Raw genomic sequence first — 19,231 nt, forward strand, 5'->3', positions numbered from 1 at the left:
TGCTGTTCCATCACAAACAGACACATTGACAACGTGAGATTAATATGGGGCTGTTGTTCAGAGCAATGTCTCTCAGTGATTTGGCAAGCTCTCGTCACATACAGCAACACAATATGAGCGATGGACACAATACAAGATTCCATAACGGAATGAAATGGTAGCTGCTGAAGGATACTCTGGCTTTGTGCACGATACAATGGGACGGGGTAAGAATCGAGCTTTATTCGATCAAAGTCGCTTTATATTACCTGTATAAAGCAACTTGTGTGTGAGTTAATATCAATGCATTGAAAGTAATTCGCTGATCCTAGTAACAGCCATGTCTCAAGGTTTCGAGATCTCATCAGGTACGATTGGATATTGTTCCCCTGTTATAAAAAAAAAAAAGAAAACAATTAAAACAAACCCCTCTGTCTTCCTATTCCATCTTCTTTAATTTAATGCGTTTATATGATACTGGTTAAAATCCCTGCTGAAAAAATAATAGAAACCCTCATAGAGTTTGTAACGGTTTTAATGGTTATAATGGGAATTGTATTGGTTTTACTCGAAACTATTATAGTCTCTGTGGGTCTCTACTGGTAATTTGTTGCCTTCTATTGGTGGCATGTAATGTCTAGTGAATACCATTAAGGACCAATAATGGTAATGGTAGTAGTTTTAATTGGTTGGCTTGTCAGCAAGCTAGTTAACATATTCGTGTTTTTTTGTTGTTGTTGTTGTTTTCTTTTCCCTTCATAGCTAGATTTTGATGCCTGCCAAGCTACTGTTAATTTAACTTTAGCTGAAAATTTGGTGAAATTAGTTTTATTATACTCCCAGAGCAATTTGATGACATTATTGATGGCATTTGGTGGGAAAACCATGTTAACCAGTTAATGAGGTTTGTTTCTATCCTGAATGTTGGATTGGTTTTCATTAATAAAATGGGTTTTAGAGCAATTCCAGAGCAATTTTTTGATCCATACGACATTTGACAAGGAAATACAAAAAAAAAAAAAAAAAAACAAACAAACAAACAAACAAACAAAAAAAACAAGGCTAGGCTAGACTTTATTATTCAACTAAAATGTTTTAAATGAGCTATTCTCTCAATCCAGTTGTTATTTGAACCAAGTGGCAATATTTTGACCACTGACTACTATCCTGTCTTTATATTAATTATTGTTAAAAAATAAATAAATAAATAAAAAGTCTGTAACACATTATACAGGACTCTTTCATTATGTTCTAACAGTTAGCTCGGTTACACAGGAAAGGGACATTTGTTTATGAGCTGATTGTGCTTTCCATAAGTCTGAATTTTTATATCACATGGCATGATGGGTTTGAGCAGAAATATTATGCAGGGATATTACGTTGACAAGATAGTGATATAAAAAGACAGGTTATATAATGGGCAACGTGTGTCGTCTCATTTAAACAACGTTCAGGCTGACTAATGTAACACTCTACCGCCATCTGGTGTTTTGTCTGAGAACTACATGTCCAACTGTCCACAATCCTAACAGGACAATTACAGCGTGTATGTAGATTAATCACAAAATTCAGCAGAGACACATATGAGTGATGGTGAAAAGACAGAATACAGCCAGTTCAGAACAAATGAGTTATAATTTGACGAAACAATCATGCATTAGCAACCATAATGCCCTGGAACGCAGGGATATTTTTTTTTAGAAGTATGTAAATATCGTATGCAAAAATGTTCCGGGACTTGAAGTGACCTGCTGAGTAATGGGAATTGGAAAGTACTGATGTCATGTGGTTGGTTGGGTGAAACAAAGGGCTTAAAGGTGCAGTCAGCCATTTTAGGTCAGGGCACGTGTCGCAATATTTAGTGTTGTTCATCCACAAAAAAAAAAAAAAAAAAAAATCTATTTGGCACACTCTTTTTTGGACTTTTAACAGGCTGAAATATAAACAACAAATGATGTTGACCTTTAACATCCAACCAACCAGAACACCTGTCAATCATGTTTACTCTCAGTTCATAGGCTTGACTCTTTGTGTTTTAGGGGTGTGGCTTTGGAAAGAACACTGAAAAGACAGACTGTTTCTTCTAAATTTTGTCAAAATATCTGACTACACCTTTAACATTTTCTGGAAGGAGTCTTTAAATTCAGGTGTGAGGGTTAGTAAATAATATAAACAATTCTGTATCATATCTGTATATCTGTAACCATTTGTGTAAGTGTGTACTGAGAAAACAAGAGCGCAAGACATAACTAAGAAACATGACAAAGGTTAGAAATCAAAGTTCACGTTTGTTTTGTATTCAGGGAGTGACTTCTGTCCAGTGCACATCACTTTAAGATTTAAGACAGACGGCTGCTCTGTATACAGGCCAGCTGAGTAACACAATAAAAATACTTTGGCAGATGGTATATAGTTCACTTAAAGGGCAACAGCACAAGAAAAATGATGTATGCGGAAGTTCCTGAGCTGATATCATGATGTTATTGTATGAATGTAAATGACAGGTGTGGGGGAAGTCCAGCATTCAGCCTTTAAAGACCTTAATCCAAAAGTAAACGCAAAAAAAGAAAGAATTGTTCTTCCACTGAAGGATTTCAGCTCTACACATACAGTAATTTGACGGAAAATGTAGATAATATTAAATAATGCAAGTGTTATGCAAAATGTGTTATGTCTCCATGGCGTCTGCTTGTCAGTGCAGAAAGGGTTAATCATACTATTGTAGTGTGAGGTGAGAGGCACGTACCTATGGGTGTGTCCATAAATCCGCAACTTTTCAAGCTCTCCCAGAATGCTCAGAGGAGAGGTGAGGCAGATCGAGTTACAGCACAACGCGGTATGAATGCACCAGTCATTAACACTTGACTGGCATGCTGGTCCTCCCCCCTATCCACCTATCCCACACCGTCTTTAATATACAGCCTCTGCTCGTACAGGCTGGAACTAGACATCGCAGCGATATGGCACCCATTCCATCGTGAGTCTGCTGACATTGGATCTGAGCTGGCGACAGGTGAGAGTGGCGCTGGGACCGTGTGTTTATGTGCGTCTGGAGCAGCCGTGAGTCAGGCTTTGGTGGTGTGGTGTTCAAAGAGTGAATGTGGAATCTGACAGGGGTTAGTGCTTAACTCTAGAATCTGATGAAGCTGTAGACTGCAATGGTTTATCATTCTGGGAGCTGGAGAAGAGATTTTCCTGCTGAGATCAGTCTGTGAAATACAAGTCGAGATGAATAAGTTATACAACTACACCGTATATCCACATGGACTCTTTAATTTGTTATTACTCAAAGGTGCTCAGTATAGAACAGAACGCACAATATTCTAGGCATGTATGCATTCCTTTGCTCTTGGAATTATTTTGAACGGATTTAAATCTTTCTTAGATTGGACCTATCCTTCAATCACAGTGCGTATTGACACAAGCACTCACAAAAGCACAAATTCTCACTAAGAGCAGCTCATATAACCAACAAATTGAATGTACAACCAGTAAACCACTATACACACAGACTGTTTCCAAAACTCAAAGCTTATTCCAGACCAAAAACAGTGAAATCCTGTCACTCTGAGTCTAGAACAACTTATTGGTTCCTCACATATTAGCATTTAACTAGCCGTAAGTCAAATAGCAGAGATTCCAATCCTGACAGAACAAGTTTGTACACAGTGATTAAGGAAATCAATGGACTGTGCCAGTAACAACTGTTGAAATGTATTACTGTAACAGTTGAGTGATTGGCTTTATGAATAGCAGATTCTGCAGTATGTCTGGACTTTAAAAAAAAAAAAAAAAGAAACTTGTCTGTGTATATATATATATATATATATATATATATATATATATATATATATATATATATATATATATAAAGCAAATGAGTGGTTTGGATTTTTTTGTTAAAAAAAGAAAAAAACATTTTTTTTGGCAGAACTGTCTGGGTTCAGAAATGTCTACGGCTAAGCCACGCATGCTTGTCCACACCGCGGATGGAAGAACTTTTTCAAGGTTAGTCACTAAACAGTTTAATTATTGACTTTTTTTTAATACCAGTTATATAATAATGTAACTGCTCCCTTACACACACAGGACAAGATTTCTATCTTTACTAAACACCTACAACTGCTTTCTGAAAGACAAGACTCATCTGCAGCTCACTGTCAATGAGGTAACTGTTACAAATAAGGGTAACACCACAATAACAGTACATGAATAATCATGCACTAATACCTGAATTAATACTTACTTACATATGAGCTAATGATGAGTTAAGGCAGGTACTAATCACAAGCTAATGAAGAGCTAACCTTAACTACGACGTGAGTCTTATGAATTCATGCGTGAATAACGACCAGCTTAAGTTAGTTGTGTTAATTAATGTATTCATTAACACGTAGGGGTTAACCAAATCAAGCATGCACTATAAGAAAGAATATAAATTTAACATGCATGATTTCAAATTATTAATATAATTTGACCTATGCAGCTGTGTATGCAAATGTCACTGTATGGCATTGAGATGAAATGATTGGTGTTTATTATTAGTGTGTATTTTTACATTCCATAAGCAATGTAAATTATGAAAGTAATCCAGCGCCATACAATGATGTTTGTGTACACAAATGCATATGGAAGATTATCTAAACAATTTGAAATTACGCATATTTAATTCATATTCTTTCTTACAGAGCATGTTTGATGTAGTTTACCAATATGTGTTAATTAATACATTAACTGACAAACATATACTAACATGTACTTAAGCTGGTCATTATTCATGCATAAGACTCACATCATAGTAAACGTTAGGTCTTCATTAGTTTGTGATTAGTACATGCCTTAACTCATCATTGGTTCATATTTAAGTAAGTATTAATGCAGGTATTAGTGCATGATTATCCATGTACTGTTATTATAAAGTGTTACCCAAATATGATTTGTTTCATTAAGACACTGATTTTAGAAAGTCAGAGAAAGGTTATATTGTTTTACTCCACAGGACTGTTTAATTCTCAATACTGATTGGTCAGAACGTGTTCATTTAATATTCTGTAACAACAGCTCGGACAGGAGATCTTCTGCAAGGCAACTCAAAGGTTATATATGAATGTGTTCATTATAATATCTTATCCTTTCTACAGTAGCAACTTGCACACTTGTATTATAGACACTCGACAAACTTGTCAATATAACTGTCAATATAGTGAAGTTTTCTGAAGGAGGTCAGAATGTCAGCACTTTGTAACAAACAGAGTTTAAGTCTCTGTAACATGACAAATGGTATTTCGCTGTAGGGTGCGATACTGCTTTTAGACAACAAGAAATTAATATTGAATACGTGACATATTGTTTTGTTTATTTTTGCAGCACTAGGCAAAATAGATCCTGAAGAAGCCACATGCATTTTGTACAGTAGCGGGTCAAATAACTGGCTAGCTAACTCATGTTGATTTGCACATTCCTGTTAAAGGTGCTTCCAATAAAATTGTGTCCCTTCTTTCTTTTCATCTTCTTCTTATGATCTTTTATATTTTAAGCCAAAGGTTGTATTTCTGAAAAGTATCAATTGCCATGCCTGCTGATGATGTCGATGATACATCGATAACACTGCTGGTGATATTGCTAACACTACTGTAGTAACAGTTACGAAGGGGAATTTTTATGAGGCGAACACAGACGAGTGCCTTGAAACGTCCCAGTGTGGTTATAGTAAATATGGGCAGTCTCGGAACACTGCTCAACTGGAACTAAATGTTGTATAACATCAAACAATATGATACTACATCATATTTTTACTTCATGTTTCTACCATTTCTCGAGTCAGTGTGGGAGCGTTGCTGTTGCTTTTAAGGATTCGTTCAAACACAGGCTTCTACAGTTGATGTTTATGCAGTTTTGACGTTTTATTATGTAATGTTGAACTACCTAGCCCTTTGCCCTGTGCACTTATTTACAGACCACCTAAATCAAATAAGGACTTCCTAAAGGAGTTTTCAGACTTCGTATCGTATGTTGTCCCTAGCTCTGATTAACCTTCTCCTTCAAAGCCTCTTGTTTTAGTTTTTTTTTTTTTTTTACAGTTTATAGACTCTTTTAATCCTACCAAATTGGTCTCAGGCCCTACACACAAGCTTGGTCACACACTCGATCTTGTTTTCTCATCAGGTTTTCCTGTTTGTAATATTCATTTAAGCAATGCCTGTTTGTCTGATTATTAACCTGTTGTGTTTGATTGTATGCGTCCCTGCCAAAGTCCAGCTAATCAGCCTTATAGTCATCTCTCTCGCTTTATTAACCCCTCTACTGTTGTACAGTTTACGGACGCTTTTCCAGCTTCTCCAGTTAGTCTTACTGTATCGACATCACATAGTCTGGATGGTTGGTTAACAGTTTTATGACCTCTTGTATTGCCATTTAAAATTTTGTTGCGCCACTTAAAGTTAGGAAAGCCAAACTCAAAAAACAGCCCCGGTTTAATAGTGACACTCGTGCCTTAAGGAGGGAATGTAGAAAGGCAGAAAGAAAATGATAAAAGGATAAACTACAAGTATCATACCAACTCCTGCAAAATAGCTGTCTGAATACCAGGAAGCTGTTTCTTTGAAAAGGTCCAAATACTTCTCTAACTTTTTTATTATTATTTTTTTAATTCCCATAGTCCAAATTTTTTGTTCTCCACAGTTAAACTCTGTTAAACCCTCTCACAGCAGAAAGTCCTGATCCAAGTTTGGAGTCTTGTGAGAAGTTTTGTAGCTTCTTTATAAATAAAAATCCTCATATCAGACCACAAATTTCACCTGTTACAGGTCAAATTTCATACATTTCAACCACTTGTTCTTCTCGGTTTCCTGCATTTCAGCCCATATCTCTTTCTAATCTGTTAGACATTATTTCCCATAGGAAATCAAGCACCTGCTCTCTTGATGCTATTCCTAATAAGTTGTTCGTAGACGTACTGGACACTGTTTCTCCTACTGTACTCTCCATCATTAATAGCTACCTAGAAAATAGCACTGTTCCGTCTTGCTTTAAACATACCATAGTCCAGACACTGCTTAAAAAAACAGACCTTGAACAAACTGATCCCAAAAACTACAGGCATTGTAGTCAGAACTGCCTTTGAATCAAAAGAGTGGAGAAAGTCTTACTATCTCAGCTTTCCCCTTACTTAGTTAGTAATAATATATTGGACTCCCTTCAATCAGGCTTTAGGACTAAACACGGTACAGAGTCTGCCCTCCTAAAAGTAGTGACCTTTTATTAACTGTAGATTCTTGAAACGGTGCCATCCTTGTACTGTTGGACTTAAGAGCTGCTTTTGACACCATTGGTTATCATATCCTCCTAAATAGATTAAAACAAGAGGTCGGTATTCATGATGCTGCACTAGAGTGGTTTCTATAATGTCTTATAAATAGACGTTTTTCGGTGGAAATTGGAACATGCGCATCAACCACAGTCCCCATTACCTGTGGAGTGCCACAAGGCTCCATACTGGGTCCGATTTTATTTTCTTTATATTTACACCCTATTTTCTCCATTTTTGAATGTCACAAGGTTTCCTACCATTGTTATGTGATAAACAGCTTTACCTCCTGTTAAAGTCTGTAAAAAAAAAAATAATAATAATAATTGTTGACTCCTCTTTTAGACTGTCTAAGGGACTTAAAAGGCTGGATGGATGAAAATTTCCTCCAGCTAAATGAGAAAAAGACTGAAGCCAATCCTGTTTGGTCCTTCACATTTGATAGAAAGTCTTAGCTGTAGTCTGGGCCCCCTACAAGATAAACATCCTTACCCAGGTCAAAAATTTGGGGGTGATCTTCGATTCGGATTTAAAGTTTGACAAACGAATAAATTCTGTTACCAGAGCTAGTTTTTTCCAGCTTATCGGACTTCGCAAGTTCAAAACTTTTCTCACATTTAAAGATCTTGAGACTGTTATTCATGCTTTTATTTCTTCAAGGCTTAATTACTGCAATGCCCTGCCTGCTCTCATGCTTGCAACTTGTACAGAATGCTGCAGCTTGCTTTTTGACTGGGACCAAAAAGAGAGAGCACATCACACCCATCTTAAACTCACTCCACTGGTTACCCGTGAAATACAGAATCAATTTCAAGATTCTATTGTTTGTTTTTAAGCCTTGCATGGTCTCGCCCCATATATATTTCAGCTCTCCTCTGCTTTCGCTCTTCCGCACGTTCGCTCAGATCCTCCTCTCAGTTGTTACTAGCCATTCCGAAGTCACGATTAAAAACCAAAGGCAATAGAGCCTTTTCTGTAATGGCACCGAGGCTTTGAATAGCTTGCCCCTCTCTATCAGATCTTTCCCTACAATACATTCATTTAAAATCGTCCCTGAAAACTTATTTCTTCTCTCAGGCTTACTCATAATCTGCCCTGTCTAGCTGCTTATTCTCTGGTCTTAGTTATATCTGGTTTGTTGTCTTATAGTAATATATTTTATGCTCTATTTTAATGCATTTTTTTTATTATGAATGATATGCAACACTTTGGTCAAAACTCGTGTTGTATTAAATGTCCAATATAAATAAATTTGACTTTGACTTAACTAAATGCTAAAAAAAAAAAAAAGAAAAAAAAAAACGTCAGTTAGCATTATTAGTGCGTCCAAGAATAAAAAAATTAACTTTAATAAGCAGCGTTCACTATCCTCCTTGTGCCTGGCACTTAATAAACTTATTATATGTCCTTACAGAATAACTGACTTGTCTTATTTGGAATTATCACTGCAGGAATTATAGTTTCTGCTCGATGCTAAACTTAGTGTTCTATTTCATGCTGTGTTGTATGTTCCTTGTTGCTAAGTAACCACATGTTTACTGATGTGTAAGTGCTAAACCCTTTGCATTTTGTGTTGCATGACAGTGTTTTTTTGTTTTTGTTTTTTTCTCTTACATCTTACAAGATTTCTGTCTGATTCCATTCATGTTTTCTGCATTGTGGAAATATTGATCCTGGCTAAATGTCAGTGAATTTGTATGATGAAATGTAGCTCTAAAGCTTTTGAAAGGCAAGAACCTGATATTGTCAAGTGACTTTGCACTGTATATTGTTAAACTGATGTGCTATACACAGAATGTTGCAGAACAAGTGATGTTTATCTACACATCATTTATCTAATACAGTTTCACTGTTACGTTCCAGCAGATTTGCAAGGCATAGATAGCTGGACGAAACTACTGTTACCTACAAAGAAACAAATTGTGCAGAGAAACAAATACATTAATACTAATGCTGACGTAGGAGCTTACATCATTTTACATACCATTATCTGACCGTTAAGCTAAAACGGCTAAAGTGGGGAAGGGGAGATTACCAGACTCGAACCACTTGTCTTGAAAATATACCTGTAAACTGTTGAGCTGAGGTCCTGTAAACTGTTGAGTTTAGTTATTAAGTGACTGTTTGTTTAATGTTAAGTTAAATATTAAATACTATTAAGTGAGATTGTCTATTTGACTTGTTTTCTCCTCGACTGATGTCTGGTATGCAGTATTTTCAAATAGGGAAGCACATTCTGAAATATCCAGCTATATTTCAGAGGAAGAAATTATTAACCAAACTTTTTGCTCATCACAACGTGGCACTGGTTGCTTAATGCAGAATGTAATGTTGTGATAGCTAGCTTCTAAGCTTAGCTGATATTTTTAGGCAGAACTGAAAAAGCCATATAGTTGTATACTATGTTTATAGCTATGAATTATACCAGAATCCTTTCAGCTGGACCTACTGACACCCGAAAAGTCTTCTTTACAGGACAATACAAGCAGGCACAGAATCACTGCAACTCACAAGCTAACATAAGAATGTAGCATTATGGTTTTTTGGGGGGGGTTTTTTGTTTTGGTTTTTTTACATGGTTTAGATTATAAAAATGTGCTACTGTTTACTAGCTATCTATCTAGCAGCTTAACCTAACAACACTGTCTTATACCTAGAGAGTACCATGCTGAATAGATCAATAGAAACCATTACAGAAATACTAATGGTTTTGATGGATATAATTGGAATTGTATTGGTTTTAATGGAAACTATAATGGCCCTTGTGGGTAATGTGTTGGGTCCTGTTGGTGGCATGTTTATGTCTAGTGAAATAAAATAAAAACCATTAAATCCTTACAGAATATGCCCCAAAGCACACTGCATTTGTAAATGGGTTTAATAGTATTTGCAGCGGAAACCATTAGAATTTCTGTAATGATTTCTATTTATTTTTTTTTCAAGCAGGGTAAGTTGTTAGCCACAAAACAAGCCTAATAGTGGGAGTAAATAAATAGACAAATTGCTACATGCATTCATTTTTTTTCTGATCAGTGTTTGTGCTCATTTCTACAATTCTCTCTTTTTCTTCTCTCATTTGTCCGTTTATTTTCGTCATGTGCACTTCATAATAATCATCCTATGCCACATCTCTAACTTGGGTACATTTCATGTTTCTTTCAAACCACAAGGGGGCTTCCAAAACCACGGACTCACTGCACTCTGTCAAAGAGAGAGAAAAAAAAGCAGAATGTGTTCCGTAAGATTTGGAAAATGTCCTGGGAAAGCCATGGAAACTTCCTATAATGAAAGAAGCTAAAAACAAAAGGAATACCCATAGCACTATAGACTCTGCCACTCCATCTCCTAACCTTAACAGTCAATGGGACATGTTATGTTCCTGCAGAACCCTGCTGGTCAGGTGACCCTTGAGGGATTCCTGGTTGTCTCTTGGGGTATGAAGAGACCAATTCGCCTCAAAATCCAAGATGAGAAACAGATAGTGGAATGGAACTGCTCCAAGTCTCAGGAACATTCTCCAGATCCCATCAGCCCACTTGGAAAAAAGAGGTTACTGGAATGTACTAGAATTTCTTTAAATATAGACAAATAGAACTTATGCAACTGTCTTGAATTATCTTTGATCAATAATATGAAAGCTTTTGTATGTTTGTATGTTTTGTTAGAGGTATGACCAGATGGGGAGAATTTGAAAATCTCTATCACATTGATGAACTAGAAGAAACCATCCAAGATGGTTCAGAGACTGTCGACAGTTGTGCTTCAGGTTAAGTCCCATTTTCATTTAAAATATTATCATATTTATGCACATACATTTATGTCAGACACATTATGTTGCCATGTTATCCTCTTAGTTTTTAATGTTTAAAAGCATTTTAGATCTATAATAAAATAATATATTACTACTACTACTACCACAATAATAATAATAATAATAATAATAATAATAATAATAATAATAATAATAATAATAATAATAATGAAGAACTGTTCTTCCCGGGTATGGGGGTTTCCTCCGGGTTCTCCGGTTTTCTCCTCCAGCAGTCCAAAAACATGAGTTGTAGGCTGATTGGCATTTCCAAATTGTCTGTAGAGTGTGAATGGGTGTGTCAATGTGTGTATGATTGTGCCCTGGGATGGGTTGGCACCCCGTCCAGGGTGTCCCCTGCTTGTGCCCCAAGTCCCCTGGAATAGGCTCCAGGCTCCCTGTGACCCTGTGTAGGATAAGTGGTATGGAAAATGGATGGATGTATAATGAAGAACATTTTGTCATGTAGTGGACCTGACTAGTGTCTTTATTTCAGACTTCTGTTATATTCTTTAGAGTTTTTGAAAACTACACCCTCAGTCTAAACGATGCTGCTTACTCCCACCTAACTCACAATCCGGGTGCCAAGGTCATGGTTTTTATGACAAATCGGCCTAGTTCTGGCATAAGGTTTTGCGGGGGAAAAGTAAGTCTGAGGGTAATGGGGTTATATTTTGTTTGTTTGTTTGTTTTTTAGTCCACACTTGCCAAGATTTTATTTAAAGCAAAAAAAGTAAAGAAAAAAACATCTAATAACTAATTTTATAAAATTCAGGTGAAATGCTGTGACTGACACATTCAATTTTCATCTTCAAATCTAGACTACAGGCAGTATGAGAGCCAGACGCTGAGGGTGGCCCGACACGAACCTGTCCCAGAGAACTCTATCCTGTTCCGCTCCATGAGTGATGCCGCTCTAGTAAAGAAGAGAGTGAAGACCAAGGGGGCAGAGGAGAGGCAGAGTAACAGACTGCATCGCTTCTCCATTAACGGCCATTTTTACAACTATAAGGTCAGAGAATAAAGCTGGAATAAATGAAAGGCTGGTGTTTGGCCCCCTAGTGGCACGTAATAAAAAATCTGCCAGTGGCATATTCTTAAAGAGTGTTTTCTCCATTGCTGATCACTCTCCAGTGCCCATTTTAGCATTTCTCCAATTTTACATCCATAAAATGCAGATGAATTTTTTTTTTTTCTGGAAAAATCCTCCATGCAGCTGAGTGTTTGTAAAATACTGTTTTACAAATGAAACAAAAAGCCCAAGGCATTCAATGCTGCAATAATTCTAGAGCCAGAAAGGGGGATTAAACCTCTAAAGTCAAACGTTAAATATCTTTTCAGACATCGATATTTACGCCATCCTATGGGACAGCCACAAACGTCCGCCTAAACAGCACAATGAGGACACAAGAGGTCATTAGCCAGCTCCTAAATAAATTTAAGGTATGCCTTTAATAACTTGCATTATACTTTTCCAGTAGAGTATACCTTAGGAAAGATGCATTTAGGAATGTGCACGTCCTTTTTTATTAATTCTCTCATTTCTAATTTAATGTAGTCAATGAGAATTCAATTACGAGATGAAATAACACACAGTCCTGTTTTGTTGTTGTTGTTGTTGTTGTTGTTGTTTTCAGATAGAAAATGATCCTAGTGAATTTGCCTTGTATTGCATTCATCAAAGTGGAGGTATGTGTGCTTTAAAGTGTCTTTGTAGTTTCTGAACCATTATTAGCACTTGTTTGCCTAAGACACATGTTCCAGTCGCTAAATCTAGAATAAAACATGTCTTGTCTGAAATGCCTACACTGAAAACTCACAATATTTATTTTGTAGATGCTTTCAATCTAAGAAATTGCACCTATGTAGTCCTGGGATTCAAATCATTGGCCTCTGTTTTATGAATTCAGTAGTTTTTTTTTTTTTGCTCACCTTCATTTGTAGTAATTCTGCAGACAGGCAGCTGATATTCGGTGCACTTTCTCATGGATAGAACTGAGGTTTTAAAGGGAGCAAGTTTTTTTTTTTTTTATTCAGACATGCACAAGGCTACACTTTCCACTTTAGCAGCAGCTCTCTCAGAGGATTATCAGCGATGTTCAGCTGCTATTCAGTGGCTTCACATTTCCTTTTGTAAATATCTAATGTTTGCTGAAATAACTTTAGAGCTATAGAGTCCTTGAGGTGACATGGTGGTTATTTTTTAACAAAGTGTGGACATGAATTAATACACTGAAGCCATGAGTTATGCTACTGATGGCCAAGTCTCTCCACTAATTAATATATTAAGGCCATGCGTTAAGTTTCTTATGATATATTTCATGGCCACAAAATATTTTACTTGTGGGAATTATTGTATTTTCACAGATGAAAGATAGAGAAATCAATGGAAATAAACCATTGTAGCCACAGGAACTTAAGCATGATGATCATTCTAACTTTCAGTAATTGCTTTATCCTGGTCACGGTCATGATGGATCCCAAGCCTATTTCAGGAACACTGGGCATGAGACAGGAACATACCCTGGATGGGATGCCAGTCCATCGCAGGGCATAAGCTTGGAAATGATTAAAGTGCATTTTCATTCTTGTAAGATTGGTAACAAATGGCTACAACATAATAATCCTTGTCCATGCGATTTAAGATTAACTTGTGGCCTCGATATATAAATTTAACCATCATGAAAAATAACCACCATGTTATCTCTGGATGCCTGAATGTCATTGCTTCATCTTTATCATGCAAACCAATTCCACTTATCAGCAACCAGCGTTTCCTCACAGTTGTGCTTATATTGGTTTGGAGGAACTTAGTAATGGTTAGCTGATGTATAAAGCTCTTATCTTCCAAGCACATACTTCCTGATACTTCCTGAGTTATTCTTGAATATGTAACTGATAAGAGCTGCTTTATATTACATCATTTTCTGATGAAGCCAAGTGAGCTTCACATTAACTTTTGTTTGGTTCTTTCATAACTAAATAATTGTCTTGGCAAGTTAATGATGTCCCATGATTTATATCGATGGACATGTATTATCGGAGCAGTGTTGACCCAGTATCTGGGATAAGTGGGCTAAACAGAAACACACCAAAATCAACACTGTACTCCTGGGAATCAAAAAAAAAAAAAAAAACAGGCCAGCGTTTTTTCCGCGGATCAGTCAGTTAGGACCAACTTAGGTCATGTACCAATCTAACACAGCTTCTTGACAGCTTGTATATCACTTGTGTGAGGACATTATATCTGTATGGAACATTAACACAACTGTATAAAAGACTGTTTGCAACCCCCCCCCCCCCCCCAAAAAAAAAATAAAAAAAAGTTTATTTGAAAAGAAATAATGCAAAAGCCATTGAGTATTATCGTATGTTGCTTCAGTCTTTGTTTGTTTAACATTTTATTCATTGCTAAATTGAAACCCACTAAATTACCTTGACCTACTCTGAAGCATAAATGAGGCCATCTTGCAAAACTTAACCACCTGAATGCAAATGTCTCAATTTCAAAGAAAGGAAAAAGCTGGGCAGCTCAGACCTTCCACTTTGGGAGCGTTTTCTTCAAGGGCCATCCGAGGACATCATGAGAATCTTCCTCATGGACACCGATGAACAGGAAGTTAGCATGGACGTAAGTAGACTTCACTCATGTCCATTATTGTAAGCCATGCACCCACCTATTAAACTCAAACTAACTCTTATCACTGCTTTTTTAGGTAGCACAGTATGTGAATTTAGAACTGCCCATTCTCCAACGAGTTTTGCGGAAGCTACATGAGGAGGAGAGCAAAGAGATACAGCGTGTTGTCAATAAGTAAGTCACACTGAAATAGATGTTTTGAACGTGGCTTTGAGGTTATGTATGAAACTTATACAGCTCAAACATGGTTAAGGGTGGAATTAAAAATGCATTGGACAGGACTCTCTTGTGTACCTTTAATAGGTGTCTTTCATGAGAGAAATTAATTTAGTGTGCCTGTAAAATTAATTTATGCTCCCACTGTGGTCCTTTTTAAATAATTGTTGACCTTTTGTAAGTAATTAAACGCAACAGGTCATCCTTTTATAGAAAAATAATCAATGATGGGATGGTGTGGTGTGAAAGTTTCTAATTTTCTTATCACAGCACATTGAAAAGAGTTTTATTCCTCTTATACCATAGCAGTTTGCTAATGATTATTATTTTCAATATATTAATGAATGACATCATACTTTTTAACCATTTATAGTTACATTTTATGTTGTGGAACATCGTTTTTCGCAGAAAAAAGAGCAACTGGTGAGAGATGATTGTGTATCGTCTCTCTACTTTCTCTCTGTTGATGTTAATAAGATAAAAATGTATAATTTTATGTTACAGGGAAAATCTTTCCCATGGTGGAAATGAATTGAACATTGACACCGGAGATAAATGTTAAATAAACAGCTCCACATAGAAAACTTCACCATATCAATGATTATTTGTCTTTGTAATTAAATAACAAGTTTATTTATTCAGTTTATTGTTAGGTTTAGATTATGAGATGTTACTATAGAAATATAATGTTTTGGAAAGAGCTCGTTAATATCAACTTCTCGTTTGAATTAGAGCCAGCACTACAGTCAGAGCCAATCAGAATTAAGATGCTGTAGAATGAAAGAGTTTTGAGACTACAGTACATTCCCTTATCCATGTGACTGATACAGTATATTCCGCAAACACAAAATATATAGCTTTGATGATATGACATGGTGAATTTATTAGGTTCGTGATGAACAGTGTTGGGTTACTCAAGTTACTCAAAAAAAGTAATCCACTACAGATTACTAATTACTACTTATCTGATAACATTACATGTAAAAATTAATCAGATTACTAATTACTTTACTTTCATGTTACTTTCAAAACCTATCAAACCTTCAGAAATACACTACAAAGTGAAACTCGTAGTTCTTTCAGTAATTTTAGAGCACAATGTATGACATGATCAGAAAAAGTCAGATTTATCATGACACTTGGCTCGGGTGTTGTCACTGTTTGTAGGACTACCAGACCGATAAAATAAAAACTTTTCTAATTAGGCTAGTTTGGTGTCGCTAGCCAAGGGAAGGCACAGCTAAGCTATCAGCGTATGGGTTTAGCTGCTACAGTGCCATGCGAAGTACATTATCTTTCCTTATGATCTGCACATATCATGTTCACGTAAACTGGGACTCATATAGACATTTACACACCTTGTTTTCCTGCTCAGCATCAGAGGAGGTTAGTGTTTCAGTTTCAACCCCTTTAGTGGTTAAAAAAAAAATCTGCATATATCCATTTTTCCTCACACTGACTGTGAGCTAGCGTTTGGCAGAATTGAGAGCTGTCAGCCAATAAGACACGAGTGTTTCCACGAGTATTTTCCTGTAAACCCTGTCTGATTGGTCTCGCCTCCATTCACTGAAGATATAAAATTACAGGCGGTCTTCTTTTAATGATGTTCAGTTACGTAGTAACAAACCGCTCCAAGTGGAGAATTATTCTGAGAATTATCTTCGGGGCAAAAATGTGATTTATTAAAATGCATTTTACTTAATATTGTTTCCTTAACAGTAAATTTGTAACACAAGTAATGTAATTTTATCATTGTTATCATTGTAATGTTATCATATCATGACATCAGTAACTGTAATGAAATTACATAAATTTAAAATGTAATGCGTCACTGCATTATCAGAAAAAGTAATTAGATTACAGTAACGTTACACCTAACTATGATGATGATTGAGTTATTAATCAGATATTTGCTCTTCACACAGGTACAGGCGAGAGCACAGTCTCCTAACACAATGCCTGAACTCAAAGCTGACACCTAAGACAGAGACGACGGTGTGAAAGAAAGCGTCCTAGAAGACTAAAAGACTGGAATTGTTTGTTCCCCCCCCCATACAGCTCCAACAGCAGATTTATGTTATGTTTCGAAGTTTTATTATAAAATGCAATATTGACTGTCTATGGGTGTTTTCACACTAGGTCCTTTTCAAGGGTCTAAGCATGGTTCACTGGATTTTTGGCCCATGTGTGAACATTTTTTCAAGACCTTTTTAAAGCTAACCAAACCAAATTCATCTTTGGAGGTGGTCTGAGTACGGTTCACTTTCAGCTTACAGAGCGGTTCTCTAAAAACATGCATTGTGAACACAAATTGCGAACATCGTGAACACTGGGATCACTTGATTTTCCATTTGCAAATTCTCATACAGGCCTCCATACAAATTGCACTACTCAACATGGCTGTTTCTGCTGGAAGAGGGATGTTAGTGACAGATGAGGGAACGGCTGCACTTCTCCAAATTTAGAAGAAGGACTATATTAAGAAACAACTATCAACCACCCACAGAAATTCAAAATTGTTTCTTCAATTTTCAGCAAAACTGAAAGACAGAGGATTTAACTGGACAGCCTTGTAGTGCTGGGTTAAAGTGAAAAAATAACGGCAGAAATATATGGCCACATGAGATAAACTGCGATCTAGTGGACAGTCAGCTGATGTCAAGCGGCCTGTCTACAATTTGTTAGACGAAATTCTTTAAAAATATACAACAGTAAATGGTTATATGAAACTGTCATGTCATATGGTAGTGTTTAGGTGTTTAGGTCAAAGGTATGATTTCAAGCCATGTGACATGAGTGAGAAAACTAACCTTTGAACTCAACTGTCATCATCACAATGCTGCTTCAGTAGGATTTATTTTTTCGACATATTTTTCTTGTCCTTGTCCTCTGCATTCATTTGTTGTGTTGTTCTTTGATTTCTTTCATTTTTTTAGAGAATTTTTTTTATGTTCTATATTTTCTTTTGTCATTTTAAAAACGTGTTGTACAGGAAAGCTAGCACATGCCATTCAGGAAACTAGTCAGCCATCTTGCACAATATTGGTGCACAGCATTGCAAGAGGACTAGGACCCAAAAAGAAACAGTATGAACACAAAGAGGTCTGAGACCCCATTACTGCTTAACTGGACTAAACAAGGATCTGAGTCCTCTCTCAGGGACAGGGACAGTGTGAATGTAAAGAGAACTGGGCCATTTTCCATTTGGTTCACCTCTTGGTCCACTTCAAGGGGTGTAAGTTTGGTTCTTTTAAAGAGGACTCAAGTGTGAACACACCCTAAGTTTATGTAATTGTACTATAATGCATCTTTCTGTAATTTAAATTTTCCAGGTTCAGTTATAAATATTATTAATAGACATTAGTCTAATTGAGCAGTAACCAGGGAAAATGGGGGGGGGGGGGGGCATCAGAGGCTACTGGCTAAACAGTGTCATGGCAGTAAATGAATAATGAGGCTCCAGCTGGTGGTACCGCAGGGCTTTGGCAGTCGTGCCCTCAGTCTGCTGCTCTGGGAAATGCTGAACACAGTGGCTCTCCCACAGAAGTTCCATCATCATTACCATCATCATCCAAATCCAACTTTCCAGCTGAATGTTATGTGTTTATTATCGTGCACATGTGTGCATGGCTGTGTGCAAAGCCTTGTAATTCTCATGGTTTCTGGTTGAGAAAATAAAGAAAAATTTATTTCTACAACAACAACAACAACAATGTTGTTGTTGTTATTATTATTATTATTATTATTATTATTGTTGTTGTTGTTGTTGTTGTTGTTAAGAATATTATTAAATTGAATCCCAAAAGGTTAAAAATTAAATCACCAACACTGACGATGATGTTGTTGTTGTTGTACAATCTCAGTAATTTAATAATTAATGAAATGTTTGTGTATACTCTAGCAGTGCAAGAATCATAACAAAATATAACTAAGTAAAATCCATATATTTATATATTTATATATAGTTATATTTATATATAGTTAACAGTTTGAAAACAACCAAAAGAAAGTTCTGATCTGTAGGCAGCATACAAAAGTGTCATAGAAAACTAATAACAAAATCAAATTGTTACAATATTGGTTTTATTTTTTTTTTTGTAAATTATGTATTTATTTATTTTTTACCTAGGGTTAGGGTTTTGTTTTAACAGTTAATGTCGTAATATGCATAGTTTATAGTATATAGTTTATTATATATATATATATATATATATATATATATATATATATATATATATAAAATCTTTTTTGTTAATCTTAAGGGTGTACAAACTTTTGTACT

The 19,231-nt window shown here is 36.1% G+C and overlaps 1 protein-coding gene across 2 annotated transcripts; it reads left to right on the forward strand.

Moving 5' to 3' along the window:
• The first annotated feature begins 135 nt into the window (after window positions 1-135).
• On the forward strand, window positions 136-19,111 carry rassf6 (Ras association domain family member 6). 2 transcript variants are annotated; one of them, XM_053645580.1, is made up of 11 exons: window positions 136-206; window positions 3,911-3,987; window positions 4,069-4,147; window positions 10,671-10,834; window positions 10,951-11,051; window positions 11,915-12,105; window positions 12,435-12,536; window positions 12,731-12,782; window positions 14,606-14,724; window positions 14,810-14,907; window positions 16,875-19,111. In XM_053645580.1, exons 2-11 carry the CDS (start codon window positions 3,929-3,931, stop codon window positions 16,948-16,950), a joined length of 1,041 nt encoding a protein of 346 aa, XP_053501555.1. In that variant the 5' UTR covers window positions 136-206; window positions 3,911-3,928; the 3' UTR covers window positions 16,951-19,111. The 2 variants fall into 2 exon arrangements, with proteins under 2 accessions (XP_053501555.1, XP_053501553.1); XM_053645578.1 differs by lacking the exon at window positions 136-206 and adding an exon at window positions 2,495-2,992.
• The last annotated feature ends 120 nt before the right edge of the window (window positions 19,112-19,231 follow it).

Source organism: Ictalurus furcatus, chromosome 16 (genome assembly GCF_023375685.1).
Source record: "Ictalurus furcatus strain D&B chromosome 16, Billie_1.0, whole genome shotgun sequence".
Classification (NCBI taxonomy): Eukaryota; Metazoa; Chordata; class Actinopteri; order Siluriformes; family Ictaluridae; genus Ictalurus; species Ictalurus furcatus.

Excerpts from the sequence above, each read along its gene's own strand:
- rassf6 (XM_053645580.1), top strand. The coding sequence starts at position 3,929 with ATGTCTACGGCTAAGCCACGCATGCTTGTCCACACCGCGGATGGAAGA. Across the intron at positions 10,835-10,950 it reads AGCCCACTTGGAAAAAAGAG|AGGTATGACCAGATGGGGAG; the intron begins GTTACTGGAATG and ends ATGTTTTGTTAG. Across the intron at positions 14,725-14,809 it reads AACAGGAAGTTAGCATGGAC|GTAGCACAGTATGTGAATTT; the intron begins GTAAGTAGACTT and ends CTGCTTTTTTAG.